This window comes from Microcaecilia unicolor, chromosome 2 (genome assembly GCF_901765095.1).
Source record: "Microcaecilia unicolor chromosome 2, aMicUni1.1, whole genome shotgun sequence".
Classification (NCBI taxonomy): Eukaryota; Metazoa; Chordata; class Amphibia; order Gymnophiona; family Siphonopidae; genus Microcaecilia; species Microcaecilia unicolor.
Window position 1 is genome coordinate 533,795,386 of NC_044032.1, and position 21,963 is coordinate 533,817,348.

The 21,963-nt window shown below is 42.8% G+C and overlaps 1 protein-coding gene across 2 annotated transcripts in view; it reads right to left on the reverse strand.

The window, feature by feature from the left end:
* The window catches only part of ARAP2 (ArfGAP with RhoGAP domain, ankyrin repeat and PH domain 2), a 508,912-nt gene that overhangs the window by 457,702 nt on the left and 29,247 nt on the right, over positions 1–21,963 (reverse strand). For both annotated transcript variants that reach the window (XM_030191273.1, XM_030191272.1), the window contains exon 5: positions 12,263–12,631. In XM_030191273.1, coding sequence (XP_030047133.1) covers positions 12,263–12,631 — 369 coding nt within the window. The remainder of the gene's footprint in view (positions 1–12,262; positions 12,632–21,963) is intronic.

Sequence of the window (21,963 nt, forward strand, 5' to 3'; positions counted from 1 at the left end):
TGACTTTCAGGTGCACTGGCAAGGCATGTCCCCTCCAAGCATTGGGCTCTTGTGATTGCACAGATACATTATAGTCTCCTTATCAAAGCGGAACCTATTCATGCACTACTCCTCTGCCCCTCTGTAAAGGAGTCCTGTTTCTACTCTGTTGCCTCTCTGCCTGGCATGCAAGGACCCACTGGAGCAATGCCCCGCGGGGATGGAAGAAGTTCTGTGGGGTTCCCACGGGGACGGAAGCAGTTCTGTGGGGTTCCCGCGGGGACGGAAGCAGTTCTGCGGGGTTCCGTGGAAGTGTAAGCTACACCTGCACCAGCCTCTCATCTACCGTGTACCAAGTTCTTTGAGTGCTGTCTCCTCCTCCTCCTCTTCCTCCTTGCTTTAACAGCACAAATGTGGAAAATTTTCCATTAAGGAGGTGGTAGAGACACAAATGATGATGGAATTCAAAAAGGAGTGGGATGAACACAGAGGATCTCTAATTAGAAAATGGAAGTTATAAAAAACCAGGGCTTTTTTGAGGGGGTACTGAGTACCGGCAACTTTTCCATTATCTGCTAAAATTGACCCATGGTCCCCAAGTTTTAATGAAAGAGCTCAAGCTCTACACACCAATTCTGCCTTGTCATAGATTCTGTGACTGGTTGCAGGGGGCCTGGCTATTGTAGGATGGGTCCCTCAGTAATCACCCCACCCCTGAAGGGTGGCCTGGCATTTGAGTACCTAACCTTAAATGGCTGCATGTGTGTGGATGTGTGAAGTAATGCTTAGATGGCAATTCTAGCTGTGATTAACTAGGGCCAATACCGGACAGACTTGTATGGTCTGTGTCTAATATATGGAAGTCTGGTTTAGGATGGGCTGGAAAGGGCTTAGAAAGCAACTTCAGTGACTGGAACATAAGGACAGTTCTGGACAGATTTTTACGATCTGTGTCCCACAAATGAGAAGACGCACAGACTGGACTGGGCTTCAATGACAACTGCAGCAGTTGGAACATAAGGCTAGGGCCAGATAGACTTCTATGGTCTATGTTCCAGAAACACAAAAGAAAGACCATAATCAAGTATATAATATCACACTCATTGATTTAATCATGAATTGATAATGAGTGTGACTATTGGGCAGGCTGGATGGACCATTCAGGTCTTTATTTGCTGTCACTTACTATGTTACAATTAATCCTCTTTGCTCCCGGGTTGATGAGCAGACCTCAGCTCTGACACAGGCATGAGCATCAGATGTCACCTGACCTATTGGCGCATGCATGTGGTGACCTCTCAGCACACAGTGTCAGTAAAACAGAGACAAATCTTACATGTGCACACCAGAGTGTTCCAAGTTTCAGCTTCCATTCCTTCCTTGCCTACAGTGCTGTGGCTCAAATCCAGAGAGAGACTGAGGGAGCTGACTGGAATTTTCTTTTATGTACCATTAAATTCTTACAGTGATGGATGGGGATGGGTTAAATTCTTGTGGGGACGCATGGGGATGGGTTAAATTCTTACGGGGACGGGTGGGGACGGGTTGGGATGGGTTACATTTTTGCGGGGATGGATGGGGGCGGGTAAGATTTCTGTCCCCGTGCAACTCTCTACACTGGTACAAACATGGGGGTATTTGTTAATCATGGGATTTGTACATGAAACAAAAGACATGTGCACTTTTTTTGTAATGTTTCCACCATTACAATATACCCACACAAAACTATACCTGATTTCTTAAAGCCCCTACTTAAAAAAAAACCCAAAACCCTAAACTATACAAATAGTTTTGTTTATTTAGGCTAGTTTTCTCCCATACCCAGGATACCTCCAAAACCCCATGAGTGAAACTGCAGAAGTTGTTGAAGTGTGCATTTTATCCCTCTTATAGGATGGTAATAATAAATGATAAAATGATATAGCTCCCCCGTTCCAAGATTTACTGGAGTGGGCAGCATCTTAAGGTGTCTGAGCTGCCAGAAAGAGTGCGTGTGTGTGTGGGGGGGGGGGGGGGAGTTAATGGTTTTAATTTTCTGCCTGGTGACTTTAAGGCTGGGAGGGCTCTGTTAGTGTAGGAGCTGTTTGGTGTTTATTATGAGCAGGTACCAATCAGCAAAGAGCTTGAAAGAAGGAGGAGAGCTTTGGCAGGTAGATTTTTGTGAAGGCATCTGAGAAGGAAGGCATTAACCCTATCACCTTTCCCTGTGATGGTTTTGGAATTAAAGAAGTTAGACTGGATCTATAGTTGGGAAGGATTGTACAGAGGGCAGGTGTGAGGGGGAGGGTAGTGCAGGGGAGGGGGTCCCAATAGCCACCTCCCTCAATATGTTGGGTTGAAATAAAAGAAGGTCAGTGTTATGAAGCCCTTGTGCATCACTGTCATAGTTTTGAGGAAGGTTTGGAAGGGGGTTTGGCATGACCACATATCCTCCCAGAATTGTGGCTATGCATTGGGGGCATTTCAACCTAACACATCATCATTAGAATGAAACTGTCTAATCAGGACATTCACTTAAAGAATGTGGATAGCATGATGGGAAATTGAACATTGTTTTGCAATTTGGGAGATGACTAATTGGATGTTATTAACTGTTCAGTTAATGTTCAATAAAGTTGCAGCCAGTTTTCCTTGCAACATGAAGTTTGTCTGAGGGTTTGGGGGGGTTTTGAGGATGAACATGCGAGTGCCTATTTAAAGCATTTCAACAACAGAAACAGCTTTAACTACTGCCCTCCAAATATCCTCTATTTGAACATTATTTTGACATATACTTTTCATCTACATACATGTCAGAAATTTCAGGCTAAAAATCAAATCTAAGAGCCTGATTTACTGAGGCTTTCTCCTATTCTCTATCCACAGGGGAAAAAAAATCTTTGTGAATCAGGCTCTAAATGCTCCATTACATAAACATTTTTAATATCTTTTCAACAGCCATATCTTTGTAACAAGTAATAAAACTTTGACAAGCAACTGTCTTAAAGCACTAATGAAATGTGTATCAAATAACATGTCAATTATGTTAATTACCCTTTACCAAAAATTAAGCACCATTCTCAATACAGACAAAATACAAGAAAGGTTGTCAAATTAAGATCCAGATACAAAAAATACAGCCAACCTGATACTGAGTTGTAGCAGTCGGCGTTTTTAAAAAATGTGTCCGCAGCAGTTTAAAAAAAAAATCTGGATATTTAGGGCCACTATCTAAAAATTGATCAGAATTGAATATCTGGATAGAGTGGTGACCTGTGGCATTGTCTGGTTAGTGGTGATATGCAGTATGCTAGTTGGAGAGGCTATGCATAGAATTTAAGACTGTCCTTTCACCATCATAAGTTGTCTTGATAGCTTATTCTGCTAGCACACTGTATATCACCACTATTTGGAGACCTCTGGGGATCAACCATGCTCTGTCTCCGAATTAATCCCCCAGATTCTATATAGCATGCCTAGAGATCCACGCCGATTCTATAACAACGCACATAACTTAATTGGCTTAACAAGCCAATGAGCACTGATAACAGCACTTAACAAGCAATAATGAGCACTAATTAGCATTAATTTAAAGTTAGGCACACAGCTTGCTAAGCATATTCTGTAACAATGTGCACAGAACATCTAATGTGTGCAGGCAAAAAAGGGTGTGGTTATGGGTGGGAAAATGGGCATTCTAAAGTAGTTATAGAATATGGACCAGTGCGCGTAAATCTACATGATGGTATTAACACCACATTTTTGTTGGTGTAAATGGATGTTTATAGATTTAGGCCCTGAAATATCAACTATATATAAGTACATAAGTAACGCCACACCGGGAAAAGACCAAAGGTCCATCGAGCCCAGCATCCCATCCACGACAGCTGTCAATCCAGGCCAAGGGCACCTGGCAAGCTTCCCAAACGTAACTCTACTAAGCTAACCGATTTCACCATGTTCTCCGGCAATGAATTCCAGAGTTTAATTATGCGTTGGGTGAAGAAACATTTTCTCCGATTTGTTTTAAATTTACTACACTGTAGTTTCATCGCATGTCCCCTAGTCCTAGTATTTTTGGAAAGCGTGAACAGATGCTTCACATCCACCTGTTCCACTCCACTCAATATTTTATATACCTCTATCATATCTCCCCTCAGCTGTCTCTTCTCCAAGCTGAAAAGCCCTAGCCTCCTTAGTCTTTCTTCATAGGGAAGTCGTCCCATCCCCGCTATCATTTTAGTCGCCCTTCGCTGCACCTTTTCCAATTCTACTATATCTTTCTTGAGATGCGGCGACCAGAATTGAACACAATACTCAAGGTGCGGTCGCACCATGGAGCGATACAACGGCATTATAACATCCTCACACCTGTTTTCCATACCTTTCCTAATAATACCCAACATTCTATTTGCTTTCCTAGCCGCAACAGCACACTGAGCAGAAGGTTTCAGTGTATTATCGACGACGACGACACCCAGATCCCTTACTTGGTCCGTAACTCCTAACGTGGAACCTTGAATGACGTAGCTATAATTCGGGTTCTTTTTTCCCACATGCATCACCTTGCACTTGCTCACATTAAACGTCATCTGCCATTTAGCCGCCCAGTCTCCCAGTCTCGTAAGGTTCTTCTGTAATTTTTCACAATCCTGTCGTGAGTTAATGACTTTGAATAACTTTGTGTCATCAGCAAATTTAATTACCTCGCTAGTTACTCCCATCTCTAAATCATTTATAAATATGTTAAAAAGCAGCGGTCCTAGCACAGACCCCTGAGGAACCCCACTAACTACCCTTCTCCATTGTGAATACTGCCCATTTAACCCCACTCTCTGTTTCCTATCCTTCAACCAGTTTTTAATCCACAATAGGACATTACCTCCTATCCCATGACCCTCCAATTTCCTCTGCAGCCTTTCATGAGGTACCTTGTCAAACGCCTTTTGAAAATCCAGATACACAATATCAACCGGCTCCCCTTTGTCCACATGTTTGTTTACTCCTTCAAAGAATTGAAGTAAATTGGTCAGGCAAGATTTCCCCACACAAAAGCCGTGCTGACTTGGTCTCAGTAATCCATGTCCTCGGATGTGCTCTGTAATTTTGTTTTTGATAATAGTCTCTACCATTTTCCCTGGTCTATAATTTCCCGGATCTCCCCTGGAACCTTTTTTAAAAATTGGTGTTACATTAGCCACCCTCCAATCTTCCGGTACCACGCTCGATTTTAAGGATAAATTACATATCACTAACAGTAGCTCCGCAAGCTCATTTTTCAGTTCTATGAGTATTCTATAATCGGCACCTAAATCGAGGCACCACTTATAGAATACGATTAGTTGGCACTGATTTCAGTGGCGATTTTTTAGGTACCATATATAGAATCTCCTCCTATGCACATAGTGCCAGATCAATAATGATATTCAGTAGCACTATCTGGATAATAAAAAAAAAAAAAAAAAACAGCATAAAGGGCTTCCAAGACCAGACCAAACAAATGTGCTTTATTCAAGGACCTGACACCAGTGCTGCATAATGTTTTACTCAAAATCCTGATGAGAAGATTTGTTTGAGCGGATACAAGGTTTGGTTTTATTTTTCTGCTTTCATACATTATTTATGTGCTACTTTGAGATTGAGATTGACCCCTGATGCAGGTGCAGTGCTGCCAAAACATGGTCTATGTCAAGTCCTTGATTAAAGCACATTTGTTTGGTCTGGTCTTGGAAGCCCTTTGAGCTGTTTTTTGGGGGGGGCTGTTTTGTTCCGGTACTTTGACCCTCTCTACTGTACTAAATGGATAGTGCCACTAAAAATTTACCAATAGACCCAGCTTGTGGCACTTATCCAGTTAGCAGGTGCTGCTACCCAGATAAGTGCTTTTAAAATAGAAATGATTGATTTTAAGTTTTCAGTTTAGCTTACTGCATAATCACCAAATTTGGTGCTTGCACATGTACAAAACTCAACTTATATGAATGAACGTGTACATGGACTGTCAATAGTCAATTATGTTCTCTAAGATTGTCAACAACCTATTAGTTATTATCTGTGTATGAATTTCAATTCTAAAATCTATTAAGTAGTTCATTAAACATAGATGAAAATTTTCTCAAATGTCTCTTTCACAATATTATTTTTCCTTGCCTTCCCATTACAACAGCCCAGTTTTAAGTTTAGCAGACTGTGATAGTTTATCAAAACTTAATTAAACAACGGTGGTTTTGGTTCAATTAGCTTACAATAAATGATGGCAATATATCATAATATAGCTTGTCAGCTTTCAAAAGCCAAAGTAACATTTGGGTTCCATTAAAATGCCAATAAATCCTTTAAGTATTGCCTCAATCTCTATATTGTTTTTGAAAGTACAAGTATTGCCATACTGGAAAAGACCAAAGGTCCATCAAGCCCAGCATCCTGTTTCCAACAGTGGCCAATCCAGGTCACAAATATTTGGCAAGATCCCAAAAAAGTCATTCCAAACAGATAATGAATCACAGTCTAGTTTTCTTTTCAATTAAAGTATGCACAAGCATATTGAACTTTCAGACTGAAAGTAATTCTTTGGACATAACCTCATATTTTAATTCTTACAGCTAGAACAGAAAATGCATTTCATTGAGATATCATTCAGTTTTTATTTTATTAATTGGTTAACTGTTCAGTGATATCAATGCTGGTATACTTGACAAGGATCTAAGGGCCCTGTTTACTAAGAAGCGTTATAGGCATGTTAACGTTTTTAACGCACGTTAACCATGTACACGCATTAACTATGTATGGTGTTTTTATCACGCCTACACTTAGTTCATGTGCAAACTATGTAGGCGCCTTTAGGGATATTGTAGGCACGTGCATTAACCATGTACGTGCCTACAATATCCCTAAAGGCGCCTACATAGTTTGCACATGAACTAAGTGTAGGCGTGATAAAAACACCAACGCACCTTAGTAAACAGGGCTGACAATCCCCTTTATTTGTATAGGTATAACATTCTGCCTTTGATCAAGGATACTGGAGACAAGCTGAGACACTGGAGTAACCTGCCATTATGCCAGGGAGGAAACTGGTCCTTTTCAAAATGATTCCTTTCCCGTGCTGGCTGTGTGTAATCTAGGTTACATAGGAAACATCTTATTGAGCTGGACTGTCTGCTTTCTGGATTTCTGTGGAAGGGGCACTGGGCCATTATTTCTGAGAAAGATTAAGGGGCACTTTTACTAAGCCACAAAGAGGGGCATAATCGAACGCAAATGCCTATCTCCATGGGCGTCTATGTCCGAAAACGGGTACGTGAAGAGGCGGGACAGACCGTATTTTCGAAAAAATGGATGTTTTTCAGCTGGGCGTTTGTTTTTTTAGCGATAATGGAAACTAAAAACGTCCAGCTCAAAAACGTACTAATCTGAGCCATTTGGTCGTGGGAGGGGCCACAATTCGTAGTACACTCGCCCCCCTGACATGCCAGGACACCAACTGGGCACCCTAGAGGTCAGTGTGGTGGACTTCAGACAACGTTCCCACATGCATAGCTCCCTTACCACAGGTGCTGAGCACCCAACCCCCCTCCCCCAAACCCACTACCCACAAATGTACAACACTACCATAGCTCTTAGGGGTGAAGGGGGCACCTACATGTGGGTACAGTGGGTTTTGAAGGCCTCCCATTTACCAGCGCAAGTGTTACAGGTAGGGGGGATGGGCCTGGGTCCACCTGGCTGAAGTGCACTGCGGTACCCACTAAAAGTGCTCCAGGGACCTGCATACACACAGGCCTCTAGGACTGGTTGCTGCTATATAACATTGGCACACCAGTTGACACCTGAAGACTAATCTCTCCGAAAATGTCCTTTATTGGAATAAGCACGCTTACTCACAGTTAACTGCAGATCAGAGGTTGTGCCCCACTGGCAACGAGTCTCCCTGGTACTGACATGAGCAGTAGGTCAGAGCTGGCAGAATGCTGTACAATGCCCTCTTTCAGCCACATTCAAGGTAAGAACTAAGTTCTGTAACGTGGCTAACACGTGAAAGGGATCTAAAACTGGCTTACAAAAATGGCCACTACCTCATGGACTACCGGAAACAAAACAGGGCACACTCTGACCCAGTAAGCAGGGGGAAAAGCACCATGGGAGTAGAGCCTACCAACTACTAACATCGTCAGCATTTCCCACAAGCTAATGGAATCACGGAGCCCAATACCCTACACCCACCACAATGCATTGCTGATGTGACTCTGCAGTGCGCATGACAGAAAAGGTATCACACTCACCCGAGAGCCACATCAGAACCAGGGAAAGGCTGTCACAGGATAGAATACATTCTGCTGTCATGGAGGTGGGTACGGCATTTGAGGCTGGCATACAGGCTGGAAATATTTTTTAAAGTGGGTTTTTTTTGGTGGGAGGGGGTTAGTGACCACTGGGGGAGTCCGGGAAGGTTATCCCCGATTCCCTCCAGTGGTCATCTGGTCAGTTGGGGCACCTTTTTGGGACCTGTTCGTGAAAAAAAAGGGTCCAAAAAAAGTGACCCAAAATCGCGGTAAAAACGCCTTTTTTTTTCGATTATCAGCTAAAGACGCTCATCTCTCCTCGGCCGATAACCACGCTCCAGTTCCGCCTTCACCATGCCTCTGACACGCCCCCGTCAACTTTACCCGTTTCCGCGACGGATTGCAGTTGGAAACTCCCAAAATCGGCTTTTGATTATACCGATTTGGGCGCCCACGGGAGAAAGACGCCCATCTCCCGATTTGGGTCGCAATATAGGCGTTTTTCTCTTTAGATTATAAGCAGGATAGGCACCTATGCACGCACAACGCACGCCACTTTTGAACTACCACCCGGTTACTGCAAGGCCCGGGTGGTAATTTCATTTTTTACGCATGTCCACTACGTGCGCCGGAAAAAAATTTTTTCCAGCGTGCAGCGCTAACCGGGCAGTAATCGGCATTGTATGCACGTTACTGATTACCACCCGGTTAACGTGTGAGACCTTACCCCCAAGTGAATGGGTGACAGTAAGGTCTCAGACCAAAAATGGATGCACGCCAATTTTTATTTTGCCACATGTCCATTTTCGGCCAAAAAAAAAGGCATTTTTAAATGTGCGCTGAAAAATGGATCTGCGTGCATCCAAAACACACGACTATACTAGCACAGGACATTTTTCAGTGCACTTTAGTAAAAGAGACCATGGATAAGGCCTTCCTGATTTGGAATGATATAACACTATTTGTGCCCTCAAAGATTAACACAGTAACATAGCAACATAAGTGACAGAGGATAAAAACCTGAACAGTCCAGTAAGTCTGCCAGACAGTAACACTCATTATCGATTTATGATTATATCAACAATGAATGTGATAAAAAATAGTTGCTTATGGTCTCTCTTTAGCATTTCTGGGGCACAGACATAAGAACATAAGAGTTGCCATACTAGGTCAGACCAATGGTCCATCTAGTCCCGTATCCTTTTTCAAAACAGTGGCCAAGCCAGGTCACAAGTACCAAGCAGAAACCCAATTAGCAGCAACATTCCATGCTACCAATTCTGGGGCAATTGCTACCATGCTACCAACATTCCATGCTACCAATTGCTTCTCCATGTCTGTCTCAATAGCAGACTATGGACTTTTCCTCCAGGAATTTGTCCAAATCTTTTTTAAACCCAGATATGTTAACTGCAGTTACTACATCCTCTGGCAAAGAGTTCCAGAGCTTAACTATTCATTGAGTGAAAAAATATTTCCTCCTATTTGTGTTAGAAGTATTTCCATGTAACTTCTTTGAGTGTCCCCTAGTCTTTGTACTTTTGGAAAAAGTAAAAAAGTGATTCACTTCTACTCGTCCTACACCAATCAGATTTTGTACTACCTCAATCATATCTCCCCCTCACCCGTCTCTTTTCCAAGCTGAACAGCCCTGACCTCTTTAGACTTTCCTCAAATGAGAGGAGTTCCATCCCCTTTATCATTTTGGTCGCTCTTCTTTGAAACTTTTCTAATTCCGCTATACCTTTTGGGGGATATGGCGCCATAGTTGTCCGCCCAGCACTGTCCTTACATTCCAACTACTGGAGTTGCTGTCGAAGGCCACTCCAGCCTATCTGTGTTGTCATTTGCAGGACGTAGACCGTAAAAGTCTGCCCAGCACTGTCCTCAAACTCCAGTCTCTGAAGTTATTTGGTACTTCTGATTTCACATCCCCTAGAATATGAGAGAAAACTGGCTTCCTCTTCCTCATTCAGGTATCTACTCTATGAAAGACCAGGAATGCTGCCACCTGCACTAAAAAGGTCAGACGTATTTCAAGTAGTTGATAAGAATTAAGGGCAGATTTGTGGCAGGTTACATCACTCACCAGAGCCATCCATATATCAGCTTTTCAGGAGAAATTAAGTTTTTGCTCCATGAGCAAACAGCATTGTGCAAACTGAGCAGCTAGTGGCTGAAGATAGGATGCTGATCTTCGGGGAGTTGAAGAGACAATTTGGTTTCAGGGATCAGATGTTTATGTACATCTAGGTCCATAGCTACTCAGAGGATTGGAAAGAGAACAATTTGGGGGTTCCAGTAGACTATGAATTGCTGAAAGCTGCATGGAACGTGGAGCAGAATTTAAATGTTACTAGGAAAGACATTCTAAGCAGGCTGGTCAGAGAAGAATCCCTGCGCTGAGAGATATGGTATATAAGATGATTCACTGACTGTGGGCTTCTCATGCCACATGTGTTGCCATTTCAGACTGCAAAGTGTGGAAGGCTGCATGTGTGTGTTGTCCCACATTCTGGGCATGCCCCAAGCTGCAAGAGTTTCTGAGGGATGGGCAGAGCTTTTGGGAAAGGTCTTTGCATTGCAGCTTGGCATGCAACCAAGGGTAAATCTTTTTAATGATGCAGCGAAGTTTGGGGTCAAAAAAATGGGCAGGGATTGTTCTTCTGGAGGATCAGGCTGTTAGGGGAAAATAATCTGTTCTGCTGTCCCGAATGACCACAAAACACCCCTTTTTTTGGCAGCAGTGTTATGTTTTGTACCAATTTACACAGATTGATCAACTGTGGCTGAAGAGAGGACAGAAGCAATGGTAATTATTTCTGGATGTGTGGGGACAACTATGTCCAAATATTTTTCATGAGGGCCAGGAGTTTATGTTTTAAACTTTGAGTTAGATATTAGATCAATCCATTCAAAATTCTGCAGCACGACTTATATTCTGCCAGTGTCGCCACACTTACATTAACCCTCTCCTCAAGTCACTTCATTGGTTCCCTATCCAATTCTGTATACAATTCAAACTCCTCTTATTGACCTACAAGTGCATTCACTCTGCAGCTCCTCAGTACCTATCCATTAATCTCTCTCTACACTCTTCCCTGGGAACTTCATTCATCAGGTAAATCTCTCTTCTGTACCCTTCTCCTCCATTGTCAACTCCAGACTCTGTTCCTTTTAACTTCCTGCACTACATGCTTGAAATAGACTTCCTGAGTCAGTAAGTCAAGCTCCCTCTCTGGCCGTATTCAAATCTTGGCTAAAAGTCCACCCTTATGAGACTGCTTTTAACTCCTAACACCAATTCATTTGTTCAGTACCCAAGTCTGTTTTTATCATTCCCCCCAAAAGTAATTCCCTTATCCCTTATTTGTTCTGCTTGTCTGTCTTGATTAGATTGTAAGCTTTGTCGAGTGGTGACTGCCTCTCTTACACGTTTAGTGTACAGAGCTGTGTACATCTAGTAGCACTACAGAAATGATAAGTAATAGTAGACCACATGGATAGTGTGTGTACACGTACTTTTTGGTGCACAGTTACTAATCATACAAATGGGTTATGTGGGTGGCAGGGTAGATAAGGGGGAATCTGTGGATCATGTGTGATGCAAGGATTGTTAGTCTGGAGCTGGTGCAGCCTCTCTCTGAAAGAATTATCTCCTACCTCACACCCACCAGGTGCTTAATTGTAGGCACTCCTTCATAGAATTGTCCTTTTGTGGGCCTAACATGTTTTCTAACTGGAGCACCAATGACATAAGTAGAAACATGCTACATTTAGTATGTGCCAACATTTAAAAGAAGGAGTGTCATCTATTCATTTGGCTTCAGCTTGTTGAACTAGCATAGAATCTTCTCCTCTACCTATTTCCCATATAACCCTAAAGCCAAAAATGTATCACTTGCCCCACTCAATCTTCTGTGATTTCCCCAAAAGCAAACACTGGATTCCTTCTTTGACAGTAGGCTTAACTGTCCTTATGTAACTTTGAAATAAATTAATGCAAAGAATACAATACATACCCTTGAGGTGAAAGTTTATCCAGCCAGCCTGATTTAACTGCATTTGTTGATGACCCATAGAAGCATGCATATGGAGATATTGGTGAATCACTATGAATAGCTGTTTCAAGATCAATCAGTGCAGTCCCTCCTTGAGATGGCAAAGTATAGCTCATTCTGTTACCAAAGATCCAAAATTTTTCTTTTTGGTTCCTCGCATGCAAGACAGAATGAGTTTTTGGTGCTTCCAAATTTCTTGTCCTTAAATTCTTAGCACACTCTTCCACAGTGGAATACTCAGATTCCAAAGATGAGCGTTCTGGGACAATATCATTTTCCTCATGGAAGGTCATTTCCTTTTTCTCTTGGTCCTCAGATGAAGAAGACTTCCTATGAAGCAAACAAAAATCAGTAACAGTAACAAATAAATGCTAGTATAGTTTACTAACAATAAGGTGTTTATAATTTCGTGTTCCCCCACCTATTCTGACCTCATCCTCTCCCAGACTGCTCTTACACAGTCCCAGGATCTAACAAACTCCATAATCAGAAGGACTCACTGGGATATAAGAAGTTAGTTTATTATAATCTCACCAATAGCAGTACAGGCAAAACAGGTATTCGTATGGTTTGAACAGCAGTCCACGACACGTCCTCTTTCTCTCTCTCTCTCTGACCTTCTGGATTCTTCTGCTTTCTTCTTCTTCTGATCTAATACCCTTCTGACTCCCGTTTTTATACTATTTTCACCCTATTAATTTCAATGGACCCCAGCTTTGTCACCAGGGTTCTTGGACCTTATCAGTCGATCAAAATGACTTCACATACTATCAATCTCTAAGTATAAACAAGATATGCTCAGAGTGCATCTTATTAGATGACTTTGCATGTTCCCCAAACTCTCCCTGGATGTTCTCACCCAGGGTGCAGTTGACCCAGTACTATCTCTACACAACCATAGCAACTCTTGCTCATGTCGTCTTGTAGGTGCCAGTCTCAGAGCAAATGCCCCCCTCCCTTGCCAGCTCAGCACTTGCTACAATGAAATGTAACTGTGTCAAAGGTGATCTCTGATTTTTACAAGCTAGCTCTCTTTTGTATCAGAGATGATTTTGATTTTAAGAAGCCTAGCTCTTATTATGAGCCATTTGCCTGTATTTTACTGAGAGCAAGGACTAGCATATTTCTTCATTCCCCTCTTGCCAGGCCTCCCAGGGGGGGCTGGCACACATGACTATTAGTGTGGGTGTGGCCATCCTTTCCAGATGGCTCTTAAGAGTCCTGTGGGGGGGATGCATAGGGATGAGGTGACAGGGGTGCTCTGTCATGATGAGGGACAAGGCCATAGCAAGAGTCAGTATGTGGATACATAATTATATGCTGGATGAAATGCAGCGTTAGGATTCCCCTTTTATCATAACCAACCCAAGGGGCCTAACTATCTTACACCCACCCCTCTAGGGCGGAGCGAGACTTGGAAATATGTGAAGTCAATTAAGTCTGGGTACCATACAATGGAATCAATAAGGTTGAGTGCATATGATTGCAATTAATTAATATATCATGATTACAAAGCTGATGTTGGAAGGCGGGGAAAGAAAATTTTCAATCAAAGTTTATCATTAGTCAAACTTTGAATGTGTAAATATAGCTAAAACTGGTGTTAATAGGGAACAAATATTTCATTTTAGCATTAAAAAGGATTAATATTGGCCAAATAATGAATAACTACTGCAAACTCAGGAGCATTATAATTACAAGTATTGCAAAGGCTAAGCTATGGGTGTTATAGGCCTACATTATATACGAAGGGTCTGCTGCTTAACCTGCAGTAGTCTTATAATTATGGACAAGATAATAGTTTTTTAATTATGAGCAAGATAATAGTTTTGCCATTATCTTACTTCTGGGTGTAATAGATCTAGATCATATATGAAGGCACTGTTGAGTTATAGTGTTTTTGGATCATACCTAGGAACATCTTTTGTTGCAGCCAATAAGCTTGGTATCAGCTATAGGGTGTTCATACAGGACATAGGGGCATGTAGGTTCTTTCTTACGTAAAGCAGTTACAATTAACTGTTGTACTAAACTTTTGATACAGGATGTTATACAGCAATATAAAAATTTTCCCTAGCACGGTGAACATTTGTATAACATTAGCAATGCCTAAAACAGCTTACGATATAAAGGGATAATTCAGTAACAAGAATAAAATCTTTTGGAAAAGAGTCCACAATGTGTAGTTTTAAAATGTAAGCAGCTAGAAATCAGGGAATTCAAAGTCACTTAAAATTTCATTGTAGGTGATTCAGGTATGGTGAAACAGCAGTCTGTATACTGTTGAAGGATTCACTCGGGCAGGCCCACTCAGGCAGGCAGGGGATTCGCATGGAAGACATCTAGGAGACTTCTACTGAAGAGCTTCTCGTGGTTTCCAATTACTTGAACAGTCCATCCAATAGTTGACCACTTCATTAGTAACATGTCATTAATTTAAGGGCATTCTGCAGATGTCATTCTTTGCACAGTTCAAGGTATATGTAAAAATCTAATTATGTAGACAGAAGCATTATCAAACATGACAAAATATCCTGTCATGACAACACAACTGTAGGGGTCACTGTTCTGAAACTATACAATCCTTATACAATCCTGTTAAAAAAACTCTCACATTTCTCATTCCTTCTAGCTAACTTGAATATCTTTTCTATACATGTTGAACATTTCACATAACTTAGCTCATTACAAATTGACCATCTGAAAAGGAAAATAGTTTAACAGATACTTAAAATTATAGAAAATGAAACAGATCAAGTAAAAGTATGAAAAAAGATGCTTGACAATTAAGCAATTGCAGAAGATTATTTAAAGCTACATTTAAAAAGAATTTTTAAACAAAATATTTGTACACATTTAGCCAGTAATAAAGTTGGGCCTGATATTGGGCCAGCAGTGATCAGTGTTTATTTTTAATGCTGCCGGCATTAAATTAAAAAATTCAATGCCGGGCCATGTCCGGGCACTAGATTGAATTTTTGGGTTCCTGCAGCAAGAGGGAGGGGGCCTGCACTGGTGTCACTGCATGTTTTTGATGCGCACTGAGGCCCCCTTTTACCTCAGCGGGCAAAGGGCAGGATTTTGTTTTTAAAGAAATTGCCATGTGGCAAGTGAAGCACTTGCCACATGTCCATTTCAGGGGGAAGCACTTACTGCCACCCATTAAGGTGGAGGTAATGGCACCCTGCTAACTCGTCGGCTGGGCAGCACGCGGCACTGACTGATTACCACTGGGTAAATACAGATGCTACAAAAATAAAAATATTTTTGTATTGCCGGAAATGGCATGCACTGGGGATGGAAACTACCACCAGGCTGCTGTGGTAGCCCAGTGGTACTTCCGGTTTGGCGAGCGATAAACCCACATTACATTGCTTAGTAAAATACCCACTAAGTGCAATATTCAGCACTTAATCGCTATGGGTTACCACATAAAGATAGGACTGACTTTTATGCAGTCCTATTTATGTGGTTAACTTGGCCGGTTGAGTGCTGAATATTGGCATTTAAACTGCCATGTGCCAACTCCACCCCCCAGAATGCTCCCACATAGCCAGTTTTTAGTTTGGAACTAACCAGTTATGTGCTGCTAAAAATTAGTGCCTTGCCCCGAATAGGCGATTTAACTGGCCAGGAGCTGTTTGTGGCTGGTGCAATCACTTTGAATATCAACCAGGTTACTTCCGAAGCACAATACAAAAATATTTATAAACTGCTCATAAACATCTTTAAAAAATTGTACATATGACTGCAAAGCACTAGGTACATGGAAGCCACATGTCACCTGGTATGTGCACACCGATACGGGGAGTGAGCTAAGCATTTGCTGTTATGCTGCTGCCATCTCTGGACATGGAAAAATTATGTTCTTACCTGATAATTTTCTTTCCTTTAATCATACCAGACCAGTCCAGACTAATGGGCTATGTCCATCTACCAGCGGAAGGAGACAGAGAAAATAGTTCCAAGTAAACCGCCTCTTAATGGTATCGTGCAGCCTGGAATGTTCAGTATTTCGAATAGCCAAGCAATGGTGCTCTGAAGTCTAGAAGAAAATACAGTTAATACCAAACAGGCAAACTCTTGGAGCCAATATGCAGAACCTCACTGTTCCTGCTTGGCCAAAGGCAACTGCAACCTCCCCTCACAGTAAAGTAAGCGGAAAGGAATGGTCCATACTGAGCTTGCCCAAGCACATAGAGATCTACCCCTGAATCTGGGGAAAGAACTAAATGATCTCAAGTAACAGGAGTCATACAGAGCTGGCACAACAACAAGAGACAGGAGATTGAATAGTGAAGATGAAGTAGGCAGTGCTATAGGACATCCCACCGTATTGAAGCGTTGTGGAACAGCCAGGGATACCTAAAGGAAACAACACTCTGACAGACTTTAGCTAGGGAGGGCATCTTGACTGGTCTGGTATGATTAAAGGAAAGAAAATTATCAGGTAAGAACATAATTTTTCCTTCCTTGTCATCTATACCAGAGCAGTCCAGACTAATGGGATGTAGCAAAGCAGTTTCCCAAAGGGGGGGGGGGGGGGGAGAAAAGAAGAACGCAATAGGTTGAAAAATCAACAAGGCTATACACACAGCAAACAACCGATCAGCAGAAAAGGATTCGAATATCCAAACCACCAGGCTACAAAATTGGAACAGAGTTAGACACTAGAAAAGGAACTGAAGCCGCAGGACGTAAAACAAACGTCCTGAGCAAAAGAAAATTATGTACCCCTGTTCCGAGAGTAGCAAAAGAAGCAGCAAAAGATACTCATGCCAAAGGACCCCTTGGAAGGAAGGCAACAGTCGTATCCGAGCAACAAGGAGAAGAACTGTCTCTCCTAGACCAGGATTCACTTCTCCAAACCCTGGCAGGACTAACTCCCAAACCTGCCGGCTTGCCTTGAGTCCAAGATGGTCAGATGAAGCGACCCTAACAAGTACTAGGAGTATGCAACCCCAAAAGGTGTGCCACACTTCATAGAAGGAAGCAAGGCCCAAGAACCACCCAGACTCGCGCCTAGTGAGAGAATCAAACTCCACAGAACAAGAAGAGACTCCAGAGTCAAGAGAACCAACTAACTTGAGCACTAGTCTCTTCAGGAGAACCATGAAGAAAAGGGCAGCAGCATACCAGGGCACAACCGTAGAAAGAATACTGCTCAGCCAGCTCACTCTGGACTTAGGGATGAGAACAAAAGCCATGAGAACAAAAGGAGACAAAAAGAGAGTCGAGAGCCACACTGTGGAGAAAAGACCTCCAAGGTGCCAAGTAGCCACAAAAGGAGCAGAGACGAATTCAAACTCCAGCAATAGAGAAGCTTCTCGCCACCCACCAAGAGGCTACGGCAAGAAAAAGTTGCACAGGAATGGTAGCTAACAGAAGACAAGACAGCCTTGTCTAGCAATCTAAACTGCTGTATGCCACAGTTGCTGAGAAGTAACTGTATCCAACCCGCAGAAAAGAGCTGGGGTTGACTGACAAGGTGAAACAGTGCACAACAAGCAAAGGTGAAAATACGCTCCACAGTCAGAGAGTGAACTGTGGTCAAGGGACAGAAACGAAGCTGCGCTCATCTGGCAGAGTAGGATCCTTGCTCAACGAGAACAAATGGATTTGCACTCAAAGCACACAAACTGAGCCACGCACCACGGGCAGAAAAAGAGTTGCACACCTCTGGCAAAGATAGAAATGCGCTGAACAAGCAGAGAAAAAGATGAGAGTAACAGACAGAGGATGTGCAGTGCCCCACTGAAAGAGCTGAATGTTAGAAGTACCTGCAGAACTGAAGCTGCGGTAGCAATGGAACTGTGTATAAAATTCAGACAAGGAGCAGCTTTCCACACGCAAACAAGGAGCTGCGCTCCGGATGCCAGCAAGGAGCTGCGCTTCTGACACTGGTAAGGAGCTGTGCTCCAGTCCTAGGCAACCGATATGGAGTAGCAGTAAATGTAGAGAAAGAACTCCCACCAAGAGGGAGGTACGCATCACAGACCTGGAATCCTCAGACCATAGGGAGCAAATTGCAGTGTGAAGAAACAACTCTCACCAAGCCAGGAACAAAGAGGAAGCTGGCCACTAACACCAAACTGAGGAAAAACCAGATAAGGGAGAGTCAAACTCCATACCTTAAACAGAACCACTTCCCTGCAGAAAAGTAGAGAAAAGCGCAGAGCGAAGAGGTGATAATCCAGATGCATAGCAATAGATCTGCTCAGCAGGAAAGAACTGCGCCCCTTACAGAAAATGGAAGGAGTGCCAAATGTGCCAGGAGAGAGGTGCCTGAAACTAGAAAAGGCAAAATCCGCCTGTGCCAGGCTAAAACTCCCGCCTGAAAGCAAGGGAAGCAAGGAAGAGCTGTGGCAAACTAGTCCTCAAAAGGCATATTCCCATAAAGAGTCCAAGCAAAAGACTGGCATGAATGGCGCTCCCGAGGGTACTCAGAAGAGGGATTTGAGCTAGCAGTTGCACACCAAGGGCAATTCGGACCCCCACTAGAAGTAAAGTACCCTGCAGACAAAGCAGAGAAGACAGGAGGGATCCATGGGGACGACAGAACTAGAATCTTCCTAAGGAAGAGGGGAAAAACTACTGCCAAAACAAGAATCAAATAGCAGGGGCATCTCAAGCAAGATACCTGAAGCAGCAGTGACCGAACAGTCTGTAGTTTTGTGATAGACACGAGCCATGCCCCACAAAAAAAAAAATCAAAATCAAAGCAACTGGTACCAGCTCGGAAGGGTCCAAGATCAGACTCAGACGCTGGCCATTCAAAATCAAAGAAACTTTGCAAGCGGCCCCCTAAAATGCATTGCCAAAGGCAGGAAAATAAATCATGTAACATGCAAGAGAAAGAAGGAAAAACAAAGTTTCTTCTTTTTTTTTTAAACAATCTTCTTCACTGGTGACAGGTTTACCTCAGAGGCAGAAAAAGAACGAAAAACAAACTTTCTTCTTCCCTTTTTTTTTTTAAACAACCTTCTTCACTAGTGACAGGAATAAATAAAGGTTTACCTCAGCGGCAGAAAAGGAGGGAAAAACAAAGTTTCCTTTTTTTTTTTTTTTTAAATAACCTTCTTCACTAGTGACAGGAATAAATAAAGGCTTACCACAGAGGCAGAAATTCAGATATACCTACCACCACAGAAGAGAAGAGAAGAACCCCAGGGGGGAGACAAGTTACTCCATGCCACAATCAACCATCACCCTTCTAGAAAGACAGCCAGGGGAGGGAGGGGAGAGAAACAGGGTCACTGGATATCACCCTAGCTGGCAGATGAGGAAATCAGGACCACTGAGTACCATCTAAAACTAGCCCCAACATGGCTACCAGCACACCCCTGGCTCCACTGTCACCAGAAGAATCCAGGACAGGAGCTACCAGTCAGCAATCCAGAGCAGCTGCACGATCCATCCACCATCCGCTAGGAGACAGCGAAAATACTGAACATTCCAGGCTGCACGATACTCTTAAGGGGCGGTTTACTTGCAACTATTTTCTCTGTCTCCTTCTATTTTCTCTGTCTCCTTCCGCTGGTAGATGGACACAACCCATTAGTCTGGACTGGTCTGGTATAGATGACAAGGAAGCTTACAATTATACTACCATCTCTTCTTATGAGCCACAAAACACAAAATAGCAGCAAAAAGATGCAATAAAATAGTCTCCTCTGGAAATGTAAACCTCCTCTAGCCTCCACCCCCCCCCCCCCCCACCCCCCATCTTCTGCTTCTAATTTGGTGGAGAGATAAGCTGCTTTGACTGGTCCATTAATGCATCAGTAGTGACCTGTTTGGCTAGTAACAAACAGGCCCTTTTACAAAAGTACAATGTTTTGCAAATTATAACATGCAGTAAATGAAAAACCTATGTGGTAGATGCAGAGGGTTTGCCCTGATTGTGCCCTGCATTTACCACATAGTTAATTCACAGCCATTGTGTTCTATGTCTTGGCCAATAGCGCTGACTGTCCATGCTATCGGTCTAGGCATGTAACATGGTGGGTGTGCATTAACACTCAGTTCAATTACCTGTAGTGGTACACCCATTCTTGCCCCCCAAAGCGCCACAAATAAGTAATCTCTACTGAAACCTCCACTTTCTCCAGTGACAGATTCAGATCCCCCCTGATCCAACCCTCCCTCACAGGTCTGATCCCCCTCCTGATTTAATTCTTACATGGAAGGATGACCCCTGGCAGTAGCACCAATAGAGTCACTGTCATCATTTTGAATCCTGGTGCTAACCTGGGTGGCAGAAGAGGGGGATCACTGAATCCTGAAAGCCACAGGACCACTAATGCTGATCTCCAGGTAGATCCCAGGGTGGATGAATTTGAGGGAGTTGGGAAAGGTTAGGGTTCTGGAGTTGGGGTTTATGTGTTGGGGTTATGTGTCATCAGGTGGGATTTTGATTTGAAGGTTGGGGTTTATGAGTTGAAGGTTGGGATTTTGAAACAGAGACTTGCAGTTGTGTGTGAGGGGTTCTGACCATGGGGGATTGGAGGGGAGAGATTGGGAGGTTAGGGTATGCTTGATACTTTAACCAAACAATGCAAACTCTTATTAGAGTTCCTTTCAGCTTTGTTCCTGACAAGGCTCCACAAATCAATATACGCTACTTTTCTCTTTTATTTCAAGGTTCTTGTAGCCTGTCTCTGATATGGCTTCCACCAGTTCAATATGTAGTCACTTCTCTTTAACTTGAAGGTTCCTGTAGCCTGCTGCTGGCAAGCCTCTACAGGATCAGTAAATACTCACTTCTTAACTAAGGAAATTTGTTCTACTTACTTACTGAGGTCTCTGATTCTGATAAACACAGGGCAGCAACATTTGCTGAAGGCCACTCCTCTTCCCTGGACTCTACCTACCCTAATGTGGCTCATTCTCAGCCTCAGTGAGGGAGTAATTTTATGGGAACCCAGTCGTATATCACCCACTCTACTACTACTAATCATTCCTATAACACTACTAGACATACGCAGTGTTGTACACATTATATGCAGGTACTTTCTCTGTCCCTAGAGGGCTCATAATCTAAGTTTTTGTACCTGGGACAATGGAGGGTTTTAGTGACTTGCCCAAAGTCACAAGGAGGAGCTGCAGTAGGAATTGAACCCAGGTCGCCAGGATCAAAGCCTGCTGCACTAACCATTAGGCTACTCCTCCACTCCCTCACATATAGTTTTTTAGCTAAAGTTCTAAGTAGAATCATGCTTACAGTGAGCCACATTGAACCAAATAACATTTGGATAATGTGGGATATAAGAACTAATAAATGGAAAATAGATTAATGTGATTAAGGGAGGTAACTTTCAAAGGCATATCCCCAGCTAAAGCAGCACCTGCTACAAAACTATTTGCCTGATATGCGGGTAAATGCACATTCTTACAGCGGGTAAGATTACTTGCTGTTTAAAGAGGTCTTCTTGAGAATAGAGTATACGAAGGGATTTGCATATAAGGATGTATATTAATCTGGAAAAGTAGTGTGCCCAAAATAGTAGGTATTAATACAAATGCATAGTTCCCCTAGGGTAATTTTCACAGCTGATGTGCACTTCTTCTCTAAAAATCCAGCACAATCCACAGAGCGAAATGTACACAAGTACTCTTACCCATACACACAGTTATAGTTCCTGAATGTCTTAGTCTGTAAG